Source organism: Silurus meridionalis, chromosome 23 (assembly GCF_014805685.1).
Source record: "Silurus meridionalis isolate SWU-2019-XX chromosome 23, ASM1480568v1, whole genome shotgun sequence".
NCBI lineage: Eukaryota > Metazoa > Chordata > Actinopteri > Siluriformes > Siluridae > Silurus > Silurus meridionalis.
In genome coordinates, this window is record NC_060906.1 from 13,853,141 (window position 1) to 13,879,616 (window position 26,476).

Genomic DNA, 26,476 nt, shown 5'->3' on the forward strand with positions numbered 1-26,476 from the left:
TGAGCTATCAGTTCTGCTGTTTGCAAGCAGTCAATAAGCCAAATGAACCAACATGGCTTCTTGTCCATACTTCAACACCAAGAAACTCATATTAAAAGTAGGCCAAACAAGTATTTCAAAAAAGACAAAGAAATAAAGCAATCTTTTCAACAGGTCTCTTTAATTAAAAAAATTATTTATAGATTAATGCAAAAAAGTAAACAAACTATTGAATTTCAAAATTAAAATTACCCCTTGGCAACACTGGGGCTTGAACCCACAAACTTGTGGAGAACTGCTGATTGGTAAACCAACACCTTACCCACTGAGCTTTCATTTCTATCTTGTGCAAGCAGTCAATAAGCCTAATGTACCAACATGGCTTCTTTTCCATCCTTTAACACCATATAACTCATTAAAAGTAGGCCAAACAAGTATTTCAAAAAAGACAAAGAAATAAAGCAATGTTTTTAACAGGTCTCTTTATTTAACAAATATATTTACAGTTTAATGTAACAAAGAAGACAAACTATTGGATTTAAAAATAAAAATAAAAATAAAACTTCAGTAATACTGGGGTTTGAACCCACAAACATGTGGGAGCTGCTAAGCAGTAAACCACCACCTTTCCCACTGAGCTATCACTTCTGACTTATGAGCGTAATGTGTAAAAGTAGGCCAAACAGATATTTCAAAATAGACAAAGAAATTAAGGAATGTTTTCAACAGGTCTCTTTAATAAACAAATAGTTTTACAGTTTATTGTCACAATGTAGACAAAGTTTTTGATTTCCATATAAAAAAAACATTATCCTTTGCTATGGCAAGGATTGAACCCTCAAACCTGGGGGAGCTGCTGATTGGTAAACCAACACCTTACCCAATGAGCTATTATGTCTGTCTTGTACAAGCAGTCAATAAGCCTAATGAACCAACATGGCTTCTTGTCCATACTTAAACACCAAGAAACTCATATTAAAAGAAGGCCAAACAAGTCTTTTAAAAAAGACAAAGAAATAAAGCAATCTTTTCAACAGGTCTCGTTAAATAACAAATAGATTTACAGATTAATGCAACAAAGTAGACAAACTATTGGATTTAAAAAAAAAAAAATTAACTTTGCGATGGCAGGGCTAGAACCCACAACCTTGTTGGGATTTGCTGATCGGTAAACCAACACCTTAACAACTGAGCTACCATTTCTATCATGTGCAAGTAGTCAATAAGCATAATGAACCAACATGCCTTCTTGTCCATCCTTCAACACCATGTAATTAATATTAAAAGAAGGCCAAACAAGTCTTGTAAAAAAGACAAAGAAATAAAGCAATCTTTTCAACAAGTCTCTTTAATTAACAAATAGATTTACAGATTAATGCTACAAAGTAGACAAACTATTGGATTAAAAAAAAAAAAAAAAATTAAGCTTTGCCACGGCATGCCTAGAACCCACAACCTTGTGGGGAAGTGCTGATCGGTAAACTAACACCTTACCCACTGAGTTACCATCTCTGACTTGGGCGAGCAGACTTGGCTTCTTTGCATACTTCATCCACATGTAACTCATATTAAAAGTAGCCCAAACAAGTCTTTTAAAACAAACAAAAACAAAAAGCAATCTTTTAAACAGGTATCTTTATTTAACAAATAGATTTACAGTTTATTATCACAAAGTAGACAAACTATTAGATTTAGAAAGAATAATAAAAATGTTTTGCTGGCAATACCAGGGCTTGATCCCACAACCTTTTGCGGACGTGCTGATCAGTAAACCAACACCGTAATCACTAAGCTACCAGTTTCCACGTTTGCAAACAGTCAATAAGCCTAATGAACCAACATGGCTTCTTTTCCATACTTCAACACCATGTAACTCATATTTAAAGTAGCCCAAACAAGTCTTTCAATAAAGACAAACAAGGCAATCTTTTAAACAGGTCTCTTTAATTAACAAATATGTGTACAGTTTAATGTCAGAAAGAGGACAAACTATTAAATTTCAAAAGAGAAATACAATTTTACATTGGGGATGCTGGGAATTGAACCACCAACATTGTGGGAAGCTGCAGATCGGTAAATCAACAACTTAACCACTGAGCTACCAGATCTCTCTTGCGAAAGCAGTCAATAGGCCTAATGAACCAACATGGCCTCATATCAACCTCATATTAAAAATAGGTCAAAAACATAGTTAAAAAAAGACAAATAAATAAAGCACTCTTTTAAACAGGTCTCTTTGATTAACAAATAAATTAACAGATTAATATCACAAAGTAGAAAAAGTAGTAGATTTCAAAAGAGAATTAAAATGTTTAATTTGGCAATGCTGTGGCTTGCACACGCAACCTTGTTGAGAACTGCTGAAAAGTAAACCAACACCTTACCCACTGAGCTACCACTTCTGATGGGTGCAACCAGTCAATAAGCCTAATGAACCAACATGGCTTCTTTTCCATACTTCAAATACATGTAACTCTTATTAAAAGTAGGCCAAAAAAGTATTTCAATAAAGACAAAGAAATAAAGCAATCTTTTGAACAGCTTTCTTTATTGAACAAATAGGTTTACAGTTTAATGTCAGAAACAAGTCAAACTATTAGATTTTAAAAGAGAAATAAAAATTTTCACTGGAAATGCTGGGAATTGAACCACCAACCTTGTAGGGAGCTGGTGATGAGTAAACCAACAACTTAACCATTGAGCTACCACTTCTAACAGTTGCAAGCAGGCAATAAGCCTAATGAACCGACATGGCTTCTTTTCCACAATTCAACATCATGTCTTCTTTTTCTTTCGGCTTTTCCCATTAGGGGTCACCACAGCCAATCATCCGTCTCCATGGTCTTCCTTTTTTCCTCCTTCCTGGCGGCTCCCTTCTCATCATTCTCCTACCAATATACCATGTCCCTCCTCTGCACATGTCTAAACCATCTCAATCATGCCTCCCTCACCTTGTCTCCAAAACGTTCTACATGTGCTGTCCCTCTAATTAACTCATTTCTAATCCTGTCTATCCTCGTCACTCCTAACGAAAACCTTAACATCTTCAGCTCTGCTACCTCCAGCTCCGCCTCCTGTCTTTTACTCAATGCCACTGTCTTTAAACCATACAACATCGCAGGTTTTACCACAGTCCTATAAACTTTCCCTTTCACTCTCACAGATATTCTTCTATCACAAATCACTCCTGCTATCACTCTTCTCCACCCACTCCACCATGCCTGCACTTTTTTCTTCACTTCTCTAACACACTTTCCATTACTTTACTCTGTTGATGCCAGATACCTGAACTCCTCTACCTTCTCCACCTCTTCTCCCTGCAATTGCACCCCTCCACTGCCCTCCCTCTCATTCACACACATGTACTCTGTCTTACTTCTAATGACTTTCATTCCCCTTCTCTCCAGCACGTACCTCCACCTCTCCAGGCTCTTCTCAACCTGCTCCTTACTCTCACCACAAATCACAATATCATCCACAAACATCGTAGTCAATGGAGACTCCTGTCTGACATTACATTTACATTTGCGGGATTTAGCAGACACCCTTATCCAGAGCGACGTACAAAGGTGCTTTGAGTCTCTAGTAATGAATAAATCTACACTGGTACGCAAGATTACAAACTCAATATAAATATAACCCTTGAATTCTACAAGCTTGGATGTGCTAATTTAAGTATTTCAGGAAGAGGTAGGTCTTCAGTCGTTGCTTGAAGATAGTCAGGGACTCTGCTGTACGGACATCTAGGGGATGTTCATTCCACCACCTCGGTGCCAGAACAGAGAAGAGCCTTGAAGTGTACCCACCTCTCATTCTGAGAGAAGGAGGTACCAGTCAAGCAGTACTGGAGGATCTCAGACAGCATGGTGCAGTGCGAGATGTGATGAGGTCACTGAGGTAAGATGGTGCTGGTCCATTTTTGGCCTTGTAGGCAAGTATCAGTGTTTTGAATCTGATACGTGCAGCTACTGGAAGCCAGTGAAGGGAGCGCAGCAGTGGGGTGGTGTGGGAAAACTTGGGCTGATTGAACACAAGTCGTGCAGCTGCGTTTTGGATCATTTGCAGTGGACGAATAGCGTTCAGGGAAAGACCTGCCAGCAGAGAGTTGCAGTAGTCAAGTCTTGAAATGACAAGAGACTGAACAAGCACCTGGGCAGCCTGTGTGGACAGAAATGGTCGAATCCTTCGGATGTTATAGAGAGGAATTCGACAAGAACGAGCAACATAAGCAACATGTGGGAAGAAGGACAGTTCATTGTCTATAGTTACCCCAAGGTTACGAGCAGTGGCTGAAGGAGAGCAGAGAGTCATAAAGTGTTATTTGAAGATCTTGACCTGGAGATAAATCACCTGGGATGACCAGCAGTTTTGCTGGGGTTGAGTTTTAGTTGGTTAGCACTTACCCATGAAGATATGTCTGTCAAGCATGCTGATATCTGAGCGGAAGCTGTGGTATCTGATGGAGGGAAAGAAAAGATTAGTTGAGTGTCATCTGCATAGCAGTGATAAGAAAACCCATGCGAGGATATGACTTCGCCAATGGAGTGGGTATAGAGGGAGAAAAGGAGGGGACCAAGTACCGAGCCTTGTGGGACACCAGTGGTGAGTCTGCACAGGGCAGATGTGGATCCCCACCATGTTACCTGGTATGAGCGACCTTCCAGGTAGGAAGCAAACCATTCCCATGCTGTTCCGCAGATACCGAGGCTCTTGAGGGTTGACAAAAGTGTCTTGTGGTTGACTGTGTCAAATGCTGCAGAAAGATCCAGGAAGATAAGTACAGATGACAGCTTGGCTGACCGAGCAGCATGCAGTTTTTCAGAAACAGCCAAAAGAGCAGTCTCTGTGGAATGTGCTGCTTTGAACCCAGACTGATTAGGATCATGGAGGTTGTTTTGTGAGAGATAGACAGACAGTGGTTAAAAACAGTGCATTCCAGAGATTTAGAAAGAAAGGAGAGAAGTGATATCGGTCTGTAGTTGTTGATGTCTGATGGATCCAAAGCAGGTTTCTTCAAGATTGGAATGACCCTTGCTTGCTTGAAGGTAGTTGGTACATAGCCAGATGTTAATGACCTATTGATGATTGTGGAGATGAAGGGCAGGAGATCTTGTGTGATGGTTTGAAGCATAGTTGAAGGGATTGGATACAGAGGACAGGTGGTGGGATTGCAAGATTGGATGACTTGCAGTATCTCATCTTCTGTTAAGGTTGAGAAGCTTGACAGAGACATAGTGGATTGTTGGCTGTGTTGTGTAGTCATTGTTGGGGAGGAAGTGAATGTCTGGCAGATTTTCTTAACCTTCTCATCATAGAAGAAGGCAAAGTCATTAGCAGTCAGGAGGATGGAGCAGGTGCAGCAGGGTTGTTGAGTAGTGAAGAGAAGATGTTGTGAAGCTTACAAGGATCTTGTGCAGAGGCCTCAAGCTTTTCCTTGTAGAAGGCAGTTTTGGCAGAAGTCATCTCCAAAGAAAATTTAGTCAGGAGTGCACGGTAAGATGCGAGGTCTACATCGAGCTGTGATTTTTTTCCACTTCCTCTCTGCAGATCTGAGCTCTCGTCGACTACTGCGCAAAACTTCTGACAGCCACAGTGTTGGACAAGAAGACTTTTTGGGTTTTGTAGTCAAAGGGCAGAGGAGGTCCATGGTTGAGGAAAGAGATGAGAGGAAGGAGTCCGTAGCAACGTCTAAGGGTAGAGAGAAAAGGAGTCAGGGTCAGGAAGAGATTAAAGAGTACAGGAAGCTACAGAGGATGGGGAGATAGAATTAAGGTTAGGACGGATAAGAGAGACATGTAAATTATTTTTAGGTTGAATAGGAAGAGTGATTAAAAAGGAAACCAGGTGATGATCAGAGATTGGAAGTGGAGTGGCAGTCATGTCTGTAGCTGGAGTAGGGTGGGTGAAAGCCAGGTCCAGGACATTTCCTCCCTTGTGTGTTGGAGGGCAGCTGTTAAATGTCAAGGAGAAGGTATTCAGAAAAGGCAAGAGGCAAGATGACTGAAGTTTGTCAGATGGAAGGTTAAAGTCACCAAGAACTGTCAGAGGGGTGCTGTCAGAGGGGAAAGTACTGAGGAGTGTGTGTATCTCTTCTAGGAAGTCTCCAAGGGGGCCAGGGGGGCGGTAGATGACAATGATGAAAAGGTTAATAACTGAGGTAACTGAAACTGCATGAAATTTAAAAGAAGACATGGTTAAATAAGACAAAGGGAGAGGTGTGAAACACCATCACCATGATAAAAGTAGACCTGTACCACCACCTCTACCAGTTTCTCTTGGTGAGTGAGAGAAAGCATAGGCAGAAGACAGAGCAGCTGGTGTAGCAGTGTTCTGTGGGGATATCCAGGTCTCAGTAAGAGCCAGAAAGTCGAAGGTGTAGTGGGAAGCCAAGCCTGTGATAAAGTCAGCTTTCCTTACAGCTGACTGGCAATTCCAGAGCCCACCTACCACCGCTTTTTTAGATTGAGGCAACCAGGGAGGGTAGATGAGGGTACTGGCAATGTGACATCTGTTCTGTGGATGGGAACATCTGTGTCTGTAAAAGATGACTACACAAATGGGTTTGAGGCACATGACTGATCTCCCAATTTGAGATCAATGTGTTTTAAAAAAAAAAAAAAAAAAAAAAAGTACAAATAAGAATTTATAGATAAACACTAAGCGTTACTGGCTTAAGGGGGGCTACCTACAACTGCTACAGAGCACCTTCATAATAATAATAATAATAATAATAATTTGTTACATTTATATAGCGCTTTTCTGCAGCACTCAAAGCGCTTTACATATGAAAGGGGGATTCTCCTCAACCACCACCAATGTGCAGCATCCACCTGGATGATGCGACGGCAGCCATATTGCGCCAGAACGCCCACCACACACCAGCATATTAGTGGAGTATAAGTGAGTAAGCCCTGCCCACAATTCACACCTCAAGTGAGACTGAAACTACCCTTGATTAATCACCTGACCAAACTAATAAGCACAGACCAACACTCTAGAATCAACTGAGTCAAATAGATATACAAAGTTAGAAGTTAGAAAATTACTTTCTGTTGAAAGTAAACTCTTTGTAAACTTTCTGGCTCAGCCAGAAAGGGAAAAAAGTGTATTATCATTTAATGATCATGATTTAATAAAATTATAATAAATTACTAATACTACTAATAATAATATATTCTTTTAACCAAATCACATTAAAGTATTTTTTTTTACCTAAATTGACAATTAATGAATGTAGATTCCCCTGGCATATAATAATCCATGCGAAATAAGGATTAATAGACCTGGAGTTGGCCAACCTCTTTTTGCTTAAATTCCTATTGCCTTTAATAATAAGTGTTTACATATAGACAGATCCACAATAAATTACATTAAGGGCTTCAGTTTTAACAGATCTATTATATTAAATTATTTAATGCATTTTCATTTTTTGTAACAAAAATAATAATCTGTGGCTCAGTGTACCCAGAAGTTTCATTCTGGTGCATCAACAGTAAATGTACTTAATATTATACGTTAATATACATTTATAAGTAAATAGTATAATAATCTATTTTGTAATTATACATTACATTTATATTTTATTATTGACCAATAGATGGCGCTAGAGAGTGGGAAGGACACTTCCAGAACAATGTAACGGTGGGGTCGGCAATACCGTGTGTGACCTCTAGGGGCGCATAGATTACACAGTCACACAGATTTTGGTCTTGAAAATGGACCCCATGGGGTCTTCAGAGAAAACCTCACTGGGAGTGTCTAGACACTGTTTGGGAGGTGTTGTATGGCTTTGCTGATGGGTCCCCCAGAAGTGTGCATTCCGGTCAAAGTCCCCACCGGGATAGGAGAATGAGAACAAGAACACACACACACCCACACCCACACACACACACACACAAAACAGTAACTTGTAGGTTGTTATCTTGGACAGGCAGCATAGGGACCTTAATAATTTTACATTAACTGAATGACTCAGTTTTATTCTATACCCAATATCGCCATCTACTGGTCATTTCATATTAACCTGCTCATCACACTTGCTTTTATTTAAGCATAATACGCTGAACATTAATGTTAAAATGTTTATATGTAATTAAGAGGGTTTATATGGGGCAGTGACGTGACTAATTCAAATAAATTCCGTTGCGAGACAGAAAAAGTCCTAAGTCACAATATGCTAAGTAAAGAATACAATAACAAAGCGATGTTGGATAATGTCATCTAGGTCAGTGGTCCCCAACCTTTTTTTTGCTAAAATTGGTATTTTCTAAATATAATAATAAACGTGAAACCACTGAGTTGTTTTTTGTTCATCGTGATAGCTTGGGGGTTTAAATTTAGCGGTAATGTATTATGTGTTAGCTTCCAGAGCAGCAGCTTTAAGAAGGTAGCGGATGGAGGTAAGACATGTGACCAAGGCATCATGACATGTATCAAGAGTGAGTCATAGACAGATGTGGTAGAAAGAATCCGGTAATTTATCCCGAAATAAAACAAAATCAGATAATAAATAAAACGGAAATAATGCAAGTTATGTATTCTTTCTGTGCGGCCTGATAACAATTGACCAATGGATCGATGTCCAGATGGTCATTGGGACCGGTAAAATCATAATACAGGTCAGAATTATATAAATACAATAAAAACATTTTACAGTAATTATTTTACTGTGAACTTTCTGACGCGTTATTTCAAGCTGCACTTCAGATGTCCACTAAGAGAGGCAGACCCAGTCTATCTACAGTGCATGCTCTAGTTCTATTTGTCTCAAGATTATCACCAAACTTGAATGGCACCTTGTTGTCCACTCATATAAAATCAGTGGGATTACTACAAAGTGTATAAAGCATAGTTACACTGCTTGTATCAGGGAGAAATTGCTTAACACAAGGTCAAACCCCAGCACCACCAAGCTGCCACTGAGTGCTGTATCTTGGCTGAGCCTGTGTTCTGACTGAAGCTACCTAGCAAGGGATATGTGAAGAATAATTTCTCTGTGCTGTAATGTATGTGAAAAATTGTGGCTTTTCTTCCATTGTTGGTATGACTTGATATTAAATAATTTTTAAAACAAATATATATATATATATATATATATATATATATATATATATATATATATATATATATTAAATGGAAGACATCACCAGATGGTTCTGTTTGCAGTTTAAAAATAAATGAAAATCTCATTATATTATTTCATTATAAAGAAACACAGCTTATTTATGCCAAAGTAATGATTGCAATAAACTCTACTTATTTCTTGTGCAGAGTTTTAGACGAAGCTCTCAGTGTAGCCTCTCACAGGTATTCTCACACTATTTATTCGCAGGACAGTTAATACCAGTGGTACTATCTCGTCTGTCACAGGCAATACACCATAACAGGGCCAGAAGACCTCGCCACATATGATCTGCTTTGCATTATTGTATACCTACCTCTGCCTCTACGTAAATTCTTGAAACAGATTTCATATGTTTTCGCCTATGAACTATTGTGTATGACCTGGATTATTATAGAATTCTGACCCAATATTATATGATCTCTCATCACGTGGACCATATATGCGCACTCGTCTCCAACAGCAACACAATTTTACCGGAAAAATCATAGATCAGTTGATAGGACACATACCCAATCTTCTTTTCCCTTTCCGTTCTGAACCAGCAAATTAGATTTTTCTTGTATTTTTCTACCATTTTGTCTGTCACCAGCACTGTTGTGAGTAATGGTTAATATAAAACACTGACGTGTTGTGAAGAACATGTTTATTTCATTTGGTTAATGAATATCATCCCATTTTGCCAAAGTGCTTGCTTGAAAACGTTAGTTGATAATTGTACAAAAATTCATTATCTAAATATGTTTATTTAAGACACAGTTAACTATGACATCAACTAACTGCATAGCTTTATATTTGCACTTGAGGTAATTTAAGGAGAGCTGTAGCGTCCACAGAAGAGAATGCTCCTGGTTGGTTTGTGTTGAATGAAAAAGAGGAAGGGATGGTCCGCCCGAAATTGCTCCGGGGGTAGCATGGCACAACGCAACATCATGATAGCTGCAGTAGCCGCAGCGGCTTCAGTGCCTTCTTCATTCACCTCTACAAAGGATTTATGCACGACCTTGGAGAGCACCAGATCATCGCCAGGAGACATGCGTGAAAAATCACACTTGCAAGGGTTAAAGGCATCTGTCATGCCCATGCTGACAAGCAGATCTTTCATGTCGTAGGTTTCCTCCAGTTTGAACCGCGGCAAAGACACCTGCACCTCCACAGTATCCATCATTTCAGGCCGTGTCCACTCCATGTAATTCTCATAATTGAGCTTTTGCTCAAGCTGAGAGAATACATACATCCAATATATAAATTAATCATGGATTATAAGTAGATTTGCAAAGCATGCTAATTTATTATTTACCTTCTTAAGGCCGGTAGTGTCATCTTGGATGTCAACAGGTAGCATAATCAGCATGCTGAGCTCATTGCCGTTGTATGGCATTTCAAGAATCCTGCACTGCACATCAGGAATAAAGGCCAGGGGAAACTTTGCCTTCTGATTCATCATCTGCACTGGTTTGGTTTCTTTCTGCATATATAATCAAACATAAAATGTTAAAATATATTAATTAATATTAATTTAAATAAAATTCATAAAAAAATAACAAAAATATGAATGACATATTTTCATATCTTGAATGTACTGTGATTTTCACCTCCACTACATAGAATGTTCCTTATTCATGTCAATTGTCAGAACTTGAACAAAAACATTTAATATTTTGTTGTTTAGACATTAGATGTCAGTTCAATTTCTCACAAACCAAAACAGAACAAGGTAGGAGCCCACCAAAGATACACAGGAAAGAAGAGAAAGGAGGAGGGGAAAGAGTGAGAATGCAATTTAATAAGTGCATGGCACCCACCTTGTTGATCTTGAAAGGATGCTCCCTTGTTGCATTTGCATTAAACTGCTGCTCCCAGGTTCCCTTAAAATAGATGGCATTGACCAACACAAGTCTGGTCAAACTGTCAACGATTCCTTTTGCCAGCAAATTCTTGATCTTTTCTATTGTGAGCATTTCAATTTCAAAATAACATATGGTTAAGCAACATTCATGAATATAAACATTTTCTAAAGAAAATTTACTAATACTATTAATTCTATTCTTAATAGTGGTATTCTACTCCTGAAGGGATTTATATACTAGACTTTATATACTATATACTAAATAAAAATCAGTAAAATCACAAGGGAGGAAACTAAAAGGTGCACTACAGATAAACTAGCTTTATGGAAGGTAACAATTAATTCCATTGAAGCTGATTAATTAGCTTAACAAGGATGCATCAGAATATAGTATATACGCAAATTAGAATAACATGTTCGAATACTAACCATTTGTTTGTTTCTCCACCCAGTTATTAATATTGACACGTGCAGCTTCTGCATTTGCTTTAAAGTCAACAGTTTCCAGCTCAGCATTGTAGTGTGTTTTTGTGTCACTCATAAATTTCTGTTTAAAAAAACAAATCAAGTAAAAACAATGAAATATTTGTTACATTTATAGATACAACAACTGCTGTAGAATAAATTTAACTGAGCAAAAATGTCAAATTCTGGTACAATAAATGAATCGCAAGATTATTTTACTGTAGTTATAGAGTTTGTGCTGGGCTGTTACATTAGCTATATAGTTACACATAATTCACATTAATTAATTATTAATAATTAATAATTAATTAATCATGCACATGTTTTTATCAAGATCAACTTAAAAGGTTGTACACTAACATGGCTTTAGAGGCTTTTGATTTGGGCCCAACAGAATAGGAGAATGGGATAAACTGAAAACTGCACAGGACCTTAGCAGAATGTCACAGGACACTGCCATGTCCATACATCCTATAAAAATGACCTTATCATACTAATAGCCAGACAATAATTAATCAGTCAACTAAACGCTTAACCAACAAGTAGACTTTTTTCTTTGATCAAGACTGACTTGTCACCTTTATCTACCTCAATCCAATGATAACATTATAGGATATTAAATAATAGTTTATTACCTTAGAACTATAGGTTTTGACTAATATACTGAATACACTATCATACCTGATATATTTCTAATATATTTAGTAAGTTACTAAATCTACAACATGGGTTGTCAGATGTTACAAAGCTGTATATCATGTTGAAGAAAGGGCCTCTTTTTATCCAGACACTCACCTCCACAAATTGATAGGACTGCTCTCCATAAAGCCTGTTGGCCATGCTGAGGGAATATGGCGCTCCTGCTTTGTTCAATTCACTCATCAGCTTGCTCATGCTGGCATGGATATCATCCTTGACTTTGTCGTGGTGCAGGGTCTAGGTCAAATGGATGAAGATTAAATCGAAATAATAATAAAAAAAAAGTAAAAAAATCTATGTGGTAAGTAAAGATAAATTCCATCTTTTTATCCCATGTTTTTTTTTATATAAATCATCCTTTTTAATATGTAAGCTGTGTAGTACGAATGCAGAGGAAGTAGGGCAGCACTGGATCCAAGTTATCTACCACCAAGAAGGAGCAACTATATGTATGCCATATATTACCATCACCAATGTTATTGCCAAAATAATACCCCCACTTTGTTAGTGCCTCCACTGATTATTGCATTTAATAACCTTTTGTAAAGCCGCTGGTAACTGGACCTTCTGAGTTTGTTGTGCCTTTTGGACTGCTACTGGTTGAGCAGATTTAGGCTTCACTGGTTTGTTGAAGCACAAGACCTACAGTAACATGTTAATCATCAGAATTGCAAAACCCTTTTCATTGCATTCACCAGTTGTTTTTATGAACAACAGATTTTTTGGAGTCATATACTTAACATATAAAAGTGTATTTAAAAATCATAACCATGACAGTTTTTTATAATATGCAAATTCATGGCACAATAGGAACTGTGCTTACAGGCATTTAAACAGGTCACACATTTCACATACAAGTTTCATCACACTTCATGATCAACTAATTTTTGCACAATATGAATAAGTAAGCACAAAAGGCTTTTTTTTTCTTTTCATCTAAAATGAGTAAGGCAAACAAAATTTGACATCGAAAACTCGTAATTTCCAGGACTTGCAACACTTTGCCTTGCCCAAGTTAGCAAGAAAGGAGTGCCTGATAAAACATCATTTATCAACTACCACACTGTAACTTGCATGGACAGGACTTGCATGAAACGCAACAATACTGGAAAACAGATTGCAACAATTTCTATTTCAGTGAAGTGATTCACACTCAATCAACAAGCTGTTTTGTGAGCCAAGTTGGCTGAAGGACAAACATTGCTGTGACATTGTAAAAACCTTTGGCAAGACCAAATGAGCAATCTATTTGGCTATTGCACGTTACATCTTGCCATTTACTTGAGAAAAGTTGAGAAATTTTCCCACTCTCATGTGAATTGGAGGTGTGAATTTAGATGCTGTTATGATGTGCTTCTTTATCATGTGGACAAACTGAATCCTATCATATCAAACCAAAGGAATATAGTTGGTTACCAACTAATTAGACAGACAATTCAACAAAATAATAATAATAATAATGATGAATAAAAAGGCATGTTTTCAGCACATTTTATTATCACTGATCCTTGTGCTTTAAAATAATACCAAAATATAATTTAGATATTAGTAATACATACAGTAATACTGTACTGTAGTAGTATAATACAAAGATTCATGTTCATCAGCATCAATATGGCCTGATTTCATTTGAAGTTCATTGTCTTTTTTTAATGTTTTTCCTTTAGCATTCTCTTTGTTAATATATATTTTTTTGTACTCAGCATTTCTGTGTCTTTAACTGACTGAATAGTCTGTGGTAGTTTACAGATTTTAGTGAATCTGAACTGCAAACACAGTCAAAGCCTAAGGAATGTGTTATGTTCAAGTTCTGAACTGGTTTTAGGAGTGTAGAACACCTTTGGAAATCCATTCAAAATTGTACGTGTTTTATTTTCATTAATATTTACCACAAATCTGCACTTCACTGAGAACACCAAACGCCTAGTAGAGCTGTATTAGGAGATGGAAAAAGCTAAATCTGGCTGCAAGATACAGAACTGTAACAGACAAACTACGCCTAAGCCAAGTAAACATCACAAAGAGAGACACAAAGTTTTATTGGTGACAGCAATGGAGTAACTATAGAAACACAACAGAGTCACGCCTAAATGGCTGAATAACTATAAAGCTGTAGCATGTACTCAGTTCAAAGTTCACATGAACTTTGTGCTGGCAGGGGATTTTGTAACAATTCCACCCAACTGAATACAGTAAGATTGGAGGTGATCAACTTATCTAAAGACTTTTATCTTCAAAGTAAAATGTAGAAACCTGAGCTTTGAACAGACACTTGGTTGATAGTGGATTGATATGCAGTCTCAGCATGGTAAAAAATGTAATACTTATTTCTGTTAACAGCACAGTCGTTTTTGGGATCGGCCCTGCACAGGTTATACACAGGATTGATTCTGTTTGAGCAGTCACAAAAGTATGCAAACTAACAGGTTTGATTCATGATCATGATACCCATGGGTAAGGTATAGTTAAGCTAGTATAGGAAAACTAAAAACAGGCAGAGGATGTATTGGATATTTGTTTATTATCCAAAAAATTATGTCAATAGTGAAATAGACAGATGCCTTATGTAAAAATATGTAAAAACATTAAAAAATAAATAAAATAAATAACACAATATTTAAATTTATTAAAATAAACTCCTTCAAGAGACTCACTTTTTCTGGTCTGAGTTGTTCTCTTGTACCAATTATAACTCCAGACCTTAAGTTTAGTTTTATCTCATTCAACATCCTGTCTCAAAAACACATTTTCCCATGTGATAAGATGAGGGATGCATAACTAGTTCTCATACGTGTCTATTTTTTTTTCTCATCTTTGTTTACATTTATTGTCTTATACGTTATTACGTTAATAATATTATACATTATCATTATTACTATTTTTATTTTATTTATTATTATTATTATTATTTTTCTAACCTCAGACATTTGAGTTGCTGTGTTGCCTGCAGCTCCGAGAGACACCATGGCCAGCGCAGAAGAGATGCTGAGAGGAGAGTAGAAGACATTTTTGGTTTTGTTGCCCTCCTTGATCTTGCTGAACAGGTGAAGGGCAAAATTGGTGTTTGCAACTGAGATAGACTCCATTTTGCAAATTCTAAAAGAGAAATAAATAAGCATTTAGATACATAAAAAAAATCACTGATGTAATACACTGTTGATTTGCTGCCTGATTTGTATAAATGTGTAAGGCCATACTGGTGCAGCAGAGAAAAGCAAACATTAATAACATTAAATATTTAGTTTACCTCTAAACTTAGTGTTAGTTTGGTTGATATATGTTTCATATAATCATGTCTTTTGGTCAAATGGTTTCTGCTTGTACTATTTTTTAAATACCAGCCAAATTTAGCTATAAACTAGTATTATTAATTGGCTATATAATAGTAACAATTATGAAGAAGCCTTCAAATAGGCTTAACTAGTGCAATTATACCCATTTGCTTTATACCCAGCTGATGTCCACAAACGTTTTTGCACCACCGACCAGTTTCACGCACATAACCACACACAATAACGTGCATATATAATATGATTTAATCACAAATGTAATTATTGCATATATAATGAACAGGCACCGTATGCATAATCAGTGTGAGCTTAATTTATCAATGCATGGGGAAAAAAACTAATGCGGGAAACTGACATAAGCAGAAAATGTCAACATATAACAAAATGTATTTTATTATTATTCCTGCTGGCCCGGTGTTGGAGAACCCCAGCAAGCTGCGCCACGTCCTGTTCAGGAAGCTCCATGCCAAAAGCACTTACAGCAAAACAGTCTAATGAAAGTACAGAACAGGGCGTGTGCGCGAATAAGAAAAAGGTATTTAATCTAATACTGATCTAATCGATACGGAAGTAAAAATCTAATAGTTTTCACTTTCACTGAATATTTGTAAACAAGAAAAAAACTAAAAACATGGTTTGATGCTTCCTTGGTACCTGATACATGCGCTGCCCAAAATGACAGCAGAAAGTGACGCTTAAACTCCAAACCCCTCAACACTTCAGGACACTTACCGCACTTCCTACGATGTTCAAGTGATCTGATCAAATGCAGTCGGTCGCGATCCTCAATGTGTGTACAACTCTATATATATCAATCCTCAGCCCACCTCCTGCCTGAGTCAACTTCAGCAGAAGACTAGTCCGGGAAATGACGTCACGTGTCACGCGGAATGGATTCCACAATGGCGCAGTGCGTGTTGTGTGCAAAGATGCGACTATATACAGAAAGGGAAAAAAAGTTTGCATGGATTGAATCCGTAGTGTTGTGTAGCCTTTAAACGTTTCGAAACCAGTCTGCGCTAACATTCACGCACATTTTACCCTCTGTCTTGTGGGAACCAATCTTAATTTTCTCATACTTTAACCAAGCTGCAAATTGTGGGTGTGACACAATAATATATCTTCGCCAATTTGGTTCAAGATGGCCAAAATATTCTCTCCTTAGTGGACATTACAACGGATTTTGTAGGAGAGAGAAGCTTTTGATGGTGATATAGAGAAGGAGGTTTGAAAATTTAAGGATCACATTTCTGACAATGACTTTGATAAACAGGATGAGATTGAAATCCAGCTAGTTTCAAAACAAAGACCAGCCCCATGACCAGAAAAAAGCCCTTCAGCAGCTAGCAGGTGAAGAAATGTGGATGTAAAAAAATTGTGAAATTGAATGCTCTTCCCAAGAAATAAGCCACTCTGCATGACTGCCAGTGTGATATGGATGCAACCAAGAGTCAAGAGTGAGTCAAGAGGGATGATTGTTACTCATGTGCAGGACATTAAGTCTTCTTTTGAGCTTTTTATTCCAGATTCTATCCAGAAAATTATTTTGGATTGCACTAATTTAGAAGGAAGGCATGTTTTTGGAGAGAGGTGAAAGGAGATGGACCAAACCCATTTACATGTCTACTTTGGGGTTCTTATTCCTGCTGGAGTTTTCAGGTCCAATGGGGAATCCACAGAATCCCCGTGGGATGCAGAAACTGGCAGAGAACAATGTCTATGGAAAACTCCATAATTTCCAGGATAATCTGCTTTGATAACCAGTGTTGTGCTAGTTACTAAGAAATAGTAACTAGTTACAGTTACTAGTTACTTCATTCAAAAAGTAACTCAATTACTTTGTTGATTCCTTACACCAAAAAGTAATGCATTACTGTTAAAAGAAACTTTTTATTTACTTTATTAAAGAATGTTCTTTAATGTTCCCATGAATGCCCTTTTATGCGTTATGGTCTATACAAACACAAAACTGACTTAAACACAAAGTAGTTTTTAAACAGTATTTTATTTTAGTCAGACCAGCACAAACTGAATATATCACAAGCATTTCTGAAATAAATAACAAAACAAGCTGAATATTATATTCACAATCAAAAACTAAAGTGGCTTCTGCATCATAAAAGCTGTTGTGTTGAGCCCTTAAAAATGTTCCTTTCACAGCTTAAGTATAAAAATGATCAACAATGTAAACATAACACCGGGTTAGCTTCTAGCTTCGTCGAGGCATGGAGTTTCTGGAGGAGCTTCAACAGATTGGAGTTGCTGTTTATCGCAGTAGATACGACCTTCGAACCAGAAAGACACAGCTTACATTTGCCTAAAATGTTTTTGTCTTTATGCTCAACTAAAGTGAAATAATGATCATATTTCCACTTTGAGAAACTTGTCTTGCTCTTGCCTCGACTTGCCATTACTGCCGCACAGACCTGAATAAACAGAAACACGCCCTCAGTGCGTCTTCTTCGTGTTTACAATGGTTCTCATCCTACAATGTGTCGCTGCTGTAAACAGGTTAGACTGTAGGCTACACTTCAGCCGAAATTAATTAATTTAAAAAAGTAACAGACACCGCATTACACAGTAACGGAGTTAATTGATTTAAAAAGTGATGCGTTACAGTATTAGTTGCTGTCAAAAGTAACTGCGTTACAGTAACGCGTTATTGCCCTGTTGATAACCTAGATGACAGACCAGCTCGATGGCAGAGAGACAAGCTAGCTGCCATCAGTTCAGTGTGGGACAAGGGGTGCACCCCCCCTCACCGTTTTACAACCTGGAACCTAATGTCACCATTGATGAGCAGCTAATGCCATTTAGGGGCCACTGCCTCTTTAAGCAGTATATACCATCTAAACCTGCAAATTCTGGTATAGAGATTGGGGCTGCCTGAGACGCCTCATCCTTACAGGCTTGGAACTTAAAGTCTACAAGGGAAACCTGATGGAGGTGCCCGTGAGAATAATAAGGGAATGATAGTTGTTCTGGACATGTCTGTGTTCATTTTCTTTTTTTTATTAACATTTTATTAAAAAAACAAGCAAAAACAAATATATAAATGGTATAACAAAAAAAAAGGGCAAATAATAACCATATGTGCTTCTTATATTAATTGTATTTGGGATGAAGAAAAATATCTGTTGAGCAGTTCAACATAACATTTTTTGATTGTGTTGAATTAAAAGCCTCACAAAATGCAGCATCCACAAGACTCATAGACACTGGCTGATTAATAAAAATATGAACACCACCAAGGTTTAAACTATTCATACTAGTGACAACTATGCATTTGAATGTTTTTGGTTGGTGACCATAGAATTAGATTAGTGTACACTCAGGGTGCCTTTTATTATGAACATGATTTTATAGAGCAATATTCACTGTTTTAGGACTGCAACTAATGAAAACATTACAAATTATGGCACAATCGGCAGCTACACGGTAATTGCATATGTTACATGGATTGCTATGGGTAACCTGTGCATAAAATGTGTAATCTGTATAGTACAGTTCTAAATTATTTTAGGGGGAAAGCATTGTAATTGTTAGTTATCTGCCACCAAGCTCCTGCTAAATAAACCTTCTGGACTTTTATGCCCATTGGACAGTTGCTGGCTGATCAGACTTAGGCTTTACTGGATTGTTAAAGAACAAGGGTCAATTATAAAACAGTATTTTTCATTTTTAAGTTTTGTGCATGTATTGTACCAAAGGGCAGTATAACATCATGAAGATACAGGTCAGTAACCCTAGGTATTAGTTAAGCTTATGTAACCGTATACTTCTGTGGTCTGCGTTGTGTTGAAAATAACCGACAGGAGAACGCCAGATTTGGTCTGCATAGAGAATGTATTTTTATATACAGATTGTCACAACAGCTTCAGCTCACACACCGTCAACACTCTTCCGCTCGGGAGAGAGAAGGAAAAAAACCGTTAAAAGAGCAATCAGCAGATATGGCTACCTGGACTGAACCACTTTGTTGTTAAAGGAAGGGGGGGAAAGGAAGGTGAACCCATTATCTAATTACAGACCCTTTTTTTTTTTAAATGTATTTTACCAAACACTGATGATTTCAACAAATATAGAACCACAGTGAATGCATAAACAAGAAAATTTAGTGAAATAAAACTATTTCAACCTTGTTACACTTATGTCATAAATAGATTTTGCCAGTTTGGTGGTGGTGTTGTATGATGTGAAGGAAAACCTTTTTTTTTTTTTTTTATCAGAAGCTATGAAAGAGTGAAAATACAGCAAGACACCACCTGTCAAAGGCCTCCGGGAACAATTAAGTTTGTCTTTATAGTTTAAATAAGGCAGGAGTGCAGATGAGTGGTGCTACACACCACCATCATTTAATGAACATAAATCATAACACAGAAATTGATGGTAATGATTATGATTATGTAATATAGCTTAATTTGGCTTTATAGACAAGTGCTTTTATTTTCAAGTTGTTAGACATGTTTTTTTTTTTCTCAAGGTAGGTCCTAATGTAAAAAACTTTCTTTCGGCTTCTCCCGTTAGGGGTCGCCACAGCGGATCCTCCGCACGTAATGTATCTTCTAAATATTGCTACCAATACCATGCAGCTACCACTAGAGGGCGTATATGTCTTATTCGTGTTAACTTGATTAGCGCTGTTCTTTTCTTAGTAGATAGAAGCTAAAACTCCAAAACACTGCCTTCATATTACCTACTGTATATAAGATCACAACTATTGAAAAACTATTTATTTTTACACTATTTTAATGCACTATATATATATATATATATATATATATATATATATATATATATATATATATATATATATATATATATATTAAAAATAATCACTTGAGACTTAATGAACTAATAAGCATCACTGTAGTTACAGCATTGAAAGATCATATGGAATTTCCTGAAGAACAACTATTAAGTCATTGTGGATGAGATTATGATTAATTGTATTTATATATATATGTTTAGTTTTTTGAAGCGCTAAATATGTGTTTATACTGGAGTTGTGTCTAAAGCCTTCCCAGAAGAATGGAGACATACGTGTGGTGTGGTCAGGTATCCAGAAACTTTTATGCATACAGAATCTACTGATGTATATTGTACTGTATATGAGAAAGTTAGACACACACTCTAAACAATACTGTTCATCATTCATTAATTTACAATTTATTTATTACCTGCAAAAGTCACACATGCATACTTCAATTATTTCAGAAAACCTTTTTGTCCAGAAGGTTTCTTATACAGCTCGGCATTTTATTCATACACATATACATACTAATATATATATATATATATATATATATATATATATATATATATATATATATATATATATATATATATATATATATATATATAAATAAATATATAAAAGACAGCAAGCTAATTAAAAACAATAAACAATGCTATAACATGTTGATTAACGCTTCCTAAAAAAGATTTTCTTGAAGGGGTTATTATTATTATATTTCTTTGCTTTTCCAAGTCTTTCCAGCATCCCCTTAATATCTGCATCAGTTTTTTGGACATTTGTCTGTATGTAGTTAATCATGCTGTTCTGTTCTTCTACCAGCATTGCTATGTCTAGAAACACTTCATGGATGCTGCTTATGCGGCTTTCCAGTTCCAGCAGCTCAGCATGTCGACTTTCGATTTGGTAGAGAGCTGACTGTACTGTTTTCCCCTCTGTAACCACGTTTTCACTAAAGATGTTCCACTGGTCATTACTTAGCATTTCTTCAACCTGCTCACCTGTTACCTCTCGTCCTACAATCTCCATCTGCCTCTGAATGTGTAGTTTGCATGTTTCCCTGTAGCTCATTTCTGCCTTGTTGTATTCCATCATCACATCATGGAAGCTGCTGTTCAAACCAGCAAACTGTGTTCGTGCGATTCGATAAATTGCACTGTGGAGCCCATGCTTTTTCTCCAGCTCGTTAGAATGCATATCCATGTTGCGAAGACGTGAAAGTACGTCTTTAGCACGGGATTTGATGCTAGCAGCAATGGCATTAGAGTCTTGCTTTGCAGTGCTACAATTTGGTAGCTCATTCAAAATACGAGAGTTTTGCTCTTCAAGATGCTTCACATCTAAAAGGATGAGTTGAATGTCATGGCGAATGTTACTAGCCTCAACAAATATGGCTTCCATCTCAGGGTCGGTGTTTAGTTTCTGAGGAGGTTCTTCCATATGACTGCTGGATGCCGAAAAAGCATAAAGGTGGCTTAGTCTGTCCCTCATAGCTGAAAAAAGATGAATGGGCATATGTCAAAATACCAAAATAAATGTCATGAGACTCAATGAGAGTTCTCTTTCTTTTCTCCCAATCTAATTTGCATGTATTGGACCTGGCCAACAAGACAGACTAGTTTTAGTCTTTCACCAGCAGTGTTATAGTGTGTTTCTAAGGTGAAAATTTTCAATTTTATTAGGCACATTCTCCATACAAATGGACTTTGTACCTTTAACATCTGCTAAGAAAAATCTGCCATTATATGTGTGTGTGTGTGTGTGTGTGTGTGTGTGTGTGTGTGTGTGTGTTTCTATGTTGGGGGTAGGGAAACCATGTTATTATTGGAGGGGTTTTTGTCTTAAATTACTGGTGAATGCACACATATCACATAGCTGCATTAATAAAAGAATAAAAAAAAGTGTATTTTGTAAAAGAGTGTGCAGTTTAGTTCTATGCAACTCCCTGTTCAATCAAAACAGAACACCCACAATTAACCATGCTTATATAACCAGTCTACCTAGTTGGAAGTTTGAGGAACCTGGGAGACATGTATACTTACATAGCACAAAAAATTATCAAATGGAAATTATGAGCTGTTTAAACAAAATCATGTCCTACAACAATTTTTTTTTACATGCCTACAACTTTATGATTAAACTAACTAATATTATGACTATAACTATCACACACTACATTCTAGTCCATTTTTTCGAATAACCCTGTAATATGGCACAATATACAGACATTTGGCATACAGACTAGCAGCTCTTTTTAATAGGATTTTGGATGTACCAAAGGTGCTGTGTTCAATATAGCATGTGTGTTGCCAGTGTGAGGCATATAATGTAAAGCAAATCTACACTTTCCAGCTTCGAAACCAAACACAAGACCTGAAATTCACCCAAAAACTTAAAGCATTGGAAAGTAAGATACATATAGGCAAACTGTTTGTATGTACACATTCAGACATATTTTTTATATTCTGATTATCTAATAGGTTCTATCTGGCAGTTCTTTGAATTGTTGTATATGCTGTTCCACCCCTGAGTATGAGGCAGCTTGAATTGTGCACTGATGGGTCTTTATTACCGCTTTTTGCAGTATTAATATGTGACCACTAACTGCAAGCAAAGCAACAAAACATGTCAAACAACAAAATAATTTTAAATGCACCAGGTTGTAAATGATGAATTTGTTGAATGGCTGATGAGGCACTGGGTGGGAGTGGTGGTGGGACTTCCCAGGAACATTAGTAAATGATTGAATGACCCCATGTAGACAAAAGGCTCATGCACTTTGTGTTTTAGGTTTCGGGTATTCCAACATATCTGACAAAATTATCCAAAGCAATAACAATATATACAAAAAGAACTTTCATGTAATTAAAAGCATAACTGATATCTTATATCTAAGATCATACTCATAAGCATGTCCTGACACTAATGCGTGTTTATGGTTCTAGCTGTTTTTTTCTCAACCGTCGTCATGCAATCGATCACGTGACTTGGTTTTGTTTGAACTAGGTAATGAGAAAATTGTCGTATATAATTCTGCATAAACATATGTATGTGTGTGTGTGTGTGTGTGTGTGTGTGTGTGTGTGTGTGTGTGTGTGCATCCTACAGATCAAATAACCGAACACGTTAAAAAAAATACTCACTTTAATAGAAGACAGGTCGATACAGGCGCCAGAAACAGGTAAATTCATCACGTGACCATGGGGCGGTTTCAAGCGTCTGGGCAGACGTGCGCAGATGAGCTGAAAATGCCCTGTGCGCGTGATGGACAAATCACATTCTGCTTCCTGCTTTTTTGTGTGTAACTCCGCCCCAATGAGATCCTGTGACGTGTAGTATCCTGTAGCCTGCATAACCTGTGCATGTGTTTTAGACCTGTGCATGTTTTGCAAAAATACAACAGTGCAAAGTGACGCTATATGACTTAATATCTGATCTGTTGTTGTTTTTTTAACTGTTATATTAAATATTAAAACACTGTTAAGTACAGCTTTCGTTGATTTGACTATATATATATATATATATATATATATATATATATATATATATATATATATATATATATAGTGATCTGGTAGCTATTGTATAGCTATTATTATAATAGTTATTAATATTATTAATGCTGTTAAATAATTGGTTTTTAATAAATATTTCATACAAATTAAGGAGGTCTACTAAATATTAAGTCTAGTCTATTTCCTTCAGAGTATTTTTTTTATGTGTTTTTGGCCAGATGGGTAGAGGACCACAGATCTTAATACTTTTAATTAATGCAATACTCATACAGTAACTGATTCAGTGCTGCTGAGTGCAGCATTACAGCAACCAATTGTCTTGAGTGACAAGTTCAGCAAACACACCTCTCTGTTTGGTCATTTAAATGTTCCAAGTCTTTCTAAATGAAACCAGAATATACCATTCTAGTCAAAAGTTTGGACACACCTTCTTCTTCAGTGTTATTTATATTTATTTAGACATCCAAACTATAAAAGAACATGCTTCTTACTTATGAAACACTAAACGGTTTAGCTCCCATGTACCTATCCAGTCTTTTAACACGCTACAATCCGTCACGCTCCTTGAGATCTCAAAACTCGGGACTTCTAGTAGTTCCTAGAATAGCAAAGTCCACTAAAGTCAGTAGATTATTCTCACATTTAGCTCCTAAACTTTGGAATAGTCTTTCTGACAGTGTTCGGGGCTCAGACACACTCTCACAGTTTAGGTGAAACATAAAAACATATCTTTTTAGCAAAGCCTACACATAACACACATCACATATCATAACCTTGTGCTCCAGAACATCTGATTACATGCACATTATCAACTTGTGCTGTTAATATCATGAACAGCAGCTACTCTAATTTCTCTCCACTGCTTCTCTTTCTCTCCCCATCCCGAGGCATCCTGAGGTTTGGCCAGCTCCAGTCACGTCCCACCTCATGAAGATTATGGACCTTTAAAGAAATAGATGCGGAACTCGCAAATTTCCCATACCACCCAGAGACATACCAGTGCCAGCTGGATCCCACTTCATGTGTGGAGTTTTGACATTGGACCTCCTGGAGTGTTTAAAGGCTCTGGCATGGAGAAGCTGGTGCTGGATCTGTGATGATCGAAAATGTTGAGCTCTTTTATGAGTTGCTCAGTAACTTCTAGTTTTATAACCACAAATTACTGTATAAGACTGTAAAAAGAACATCACTTATAATCTTACACTCCAGTGCTCATGTTAGTTCCCACTCTACAGTGTTCTGTATTGTTTAAAGACTATGATCACACTCTTGATGTCACCCAAATGAGGATGGGTTCCCCTTTTGAGTCTGGTTCCTCTCAAGGTTTCTTCCTCATGACATCTAAGGGAGTTTCATCAGGGATAAATGCACACCATTCACCTTGACTGTTGATTTCTGTAAAGCTGCTTTGAGACAATGTCTGTTGTGAAAAGCGCTATAAAAATAAACTTGACTTGACTTGAGTTAAGAAAATAGTCAATCATTACTTTAAGAAATGGTCCAAAAAACTTTAAATGTATCTCTAAGTGCAGTCGCCAAAACCACCAAACGCTATGACAAAACATCCTCTTATCAGGACTGTCCCAGAGAAGGAAGACCAACAGCTACCTCCATTGCAGAGGATACGTTTATTAGAGTTACCAACCTCAGAAACCACCAAATTACAAAAATGCTTCACAGGGTTAAAGTGCCAGACATATTTCAACATCCACTGTTCAGAGGAGACTACTTGAGATAGGCCTTCATGATCAATTTGTGGCAAAGAAAACATTACTTCAAAAGATTAACAAGCAGAAGGGACTTGCCTGGGTCAAGAAATATAGGGAATAGACATTATATCAGTGTCCTTTGGTCTGATTAATCCAAATTTGGGATTTTTGGTTCAAACTGCTGTCCTTGTTAGATATAGATCGATTAAAGCAATGGTTTCCATTGTAAAGCATGAAGGAGGAGGTGTGATTGTACTGTTTACACTGTTGTTGACTTATAATCAAAATTGAGTGCACTCTTAACCAGGATGGCTACCACAGCATTTTGCAGCGACATGCCATCCCATCTGGTTTGCACTTAGTGGGACATTTATTTGTTTTCCAACAAGACAGTGACCCAAAAACACACCTTTAGGTTATTTGTTCAAGAAGGAGAACAACAGAGATCAGATGACCTGTCCTCCACAGTCACTTGATATAAATCCAGTTGTGATGGTTTGGGATGCGTAATACTGAAGATTGAATGAAAAGCAGCCAACAAGTATTCAACACCTCTGGGAACTCCTCAAGTTTGTTGGTCAGGAAGACCATTCCAGGTGACTACCTAATTAGGCTGACCAAGAGAATTTGTCATGAAAGCAAATACTTTAAAGAATAGAAAATATAAAATATATTCTGTCTTATTTAACATAATTTTGTTAAGTACATAATTCTATATTTGTTCTGTTGTAATTTCAATCTCTTATTGTCAGTATTAATATACAGTGTAACATTAGAAACAGTATAAATAAATACATTTTAAAAGAAAACATTAAATAGGAAGGTTTTTCACCTATTGACTTTTTTTACTTTTGGCTGGTATTGAATAACTTCTAAAAGTGCTAAATCCAGTATATTTTATACTTCTGTGTCAGTCTGACTGATGTGCTTCGGATCCGTGAATACGTGTACGCGCGCTCTCTTGCTACTTTCTCAATATGCTCTTTTAGCGATGACCTAGCGACACCTTGTGTTCCAACTAAGAACCTCAAATAATTTAACTATTTGAAAAAAAGAAATCTCAAGATTGACCCCTTTTTTAAAATAGTTAAAT

At 36.9% G+C, this 26,476-nt stretch overlaps 2 protein-coding genes across 3 annotated transcripts; both read right to left on the bottom strand.

Annotated features, from left to right (window-relative positions):
* Positions 1–9,729: 9,729 nt before the first annotated feature.
* LOC124377275 (leukocyte elastase inhibitor-like) lies at positions 9,730–16,291 on the bottom strand. Of its 2 annotated transcripts, XM_046836690.1 has the most exons (8): positions 16,136–16,291; positions 15,032–15,209; positions 12,651–12,755; positions 12,210–12,350; positions 11,379–11,496; positions 10,906–11,048; positions 10,401–10,568; positions 9,730–10,319 (listed from the first exon to the last, which is right to left on the bottom strand). In XM_046836690.1, exons 2-8 carry the CDS (start codon positions 15,197–15,199, stop codon positions 9,912–9,914), a joined length of 1,251 nt encoding a protein of 416 aa, XP_046692646.1. In that variant the 5' UTR covers positions 15,200–15,209; positions 16,136–16,291; the 3' UTR covers positions 9,730–9,911. The 2 variants fall into 2 exon arrangements, with proteins under 2 accessions (XP_046692646.1, XP_046692647.1); XM_046836691.1 differs by lacking the exon at positions 12,651–12,755.
* A 4,258-nt stretch (positions 16,292–20,549) lies between these two features.
* Positions 20,550–23,480, bottom strand: LOC124377154 (syntaxin-11-like). Its single transcript, XM_046836514.1, has 2 exons — positions 23,303–23,480; positions 20,550–21,652 (listed from the first exon to the last, which is right to left on the bottom strand). Exon 2 carries the CDS (start codon positions 21,648–21,650, stop codon positions 20,829–20,831), a length of 822 nt encoding a protein of 273 aa, XP_046692470.1. The 5' UTR covers positions 21,651–21,652; positions 23,303–23,480; the 3' UTR covers positions 20,550–20,828.
* Positions 23,481–26,476: the final 2,996 nt, after the last annotated feature.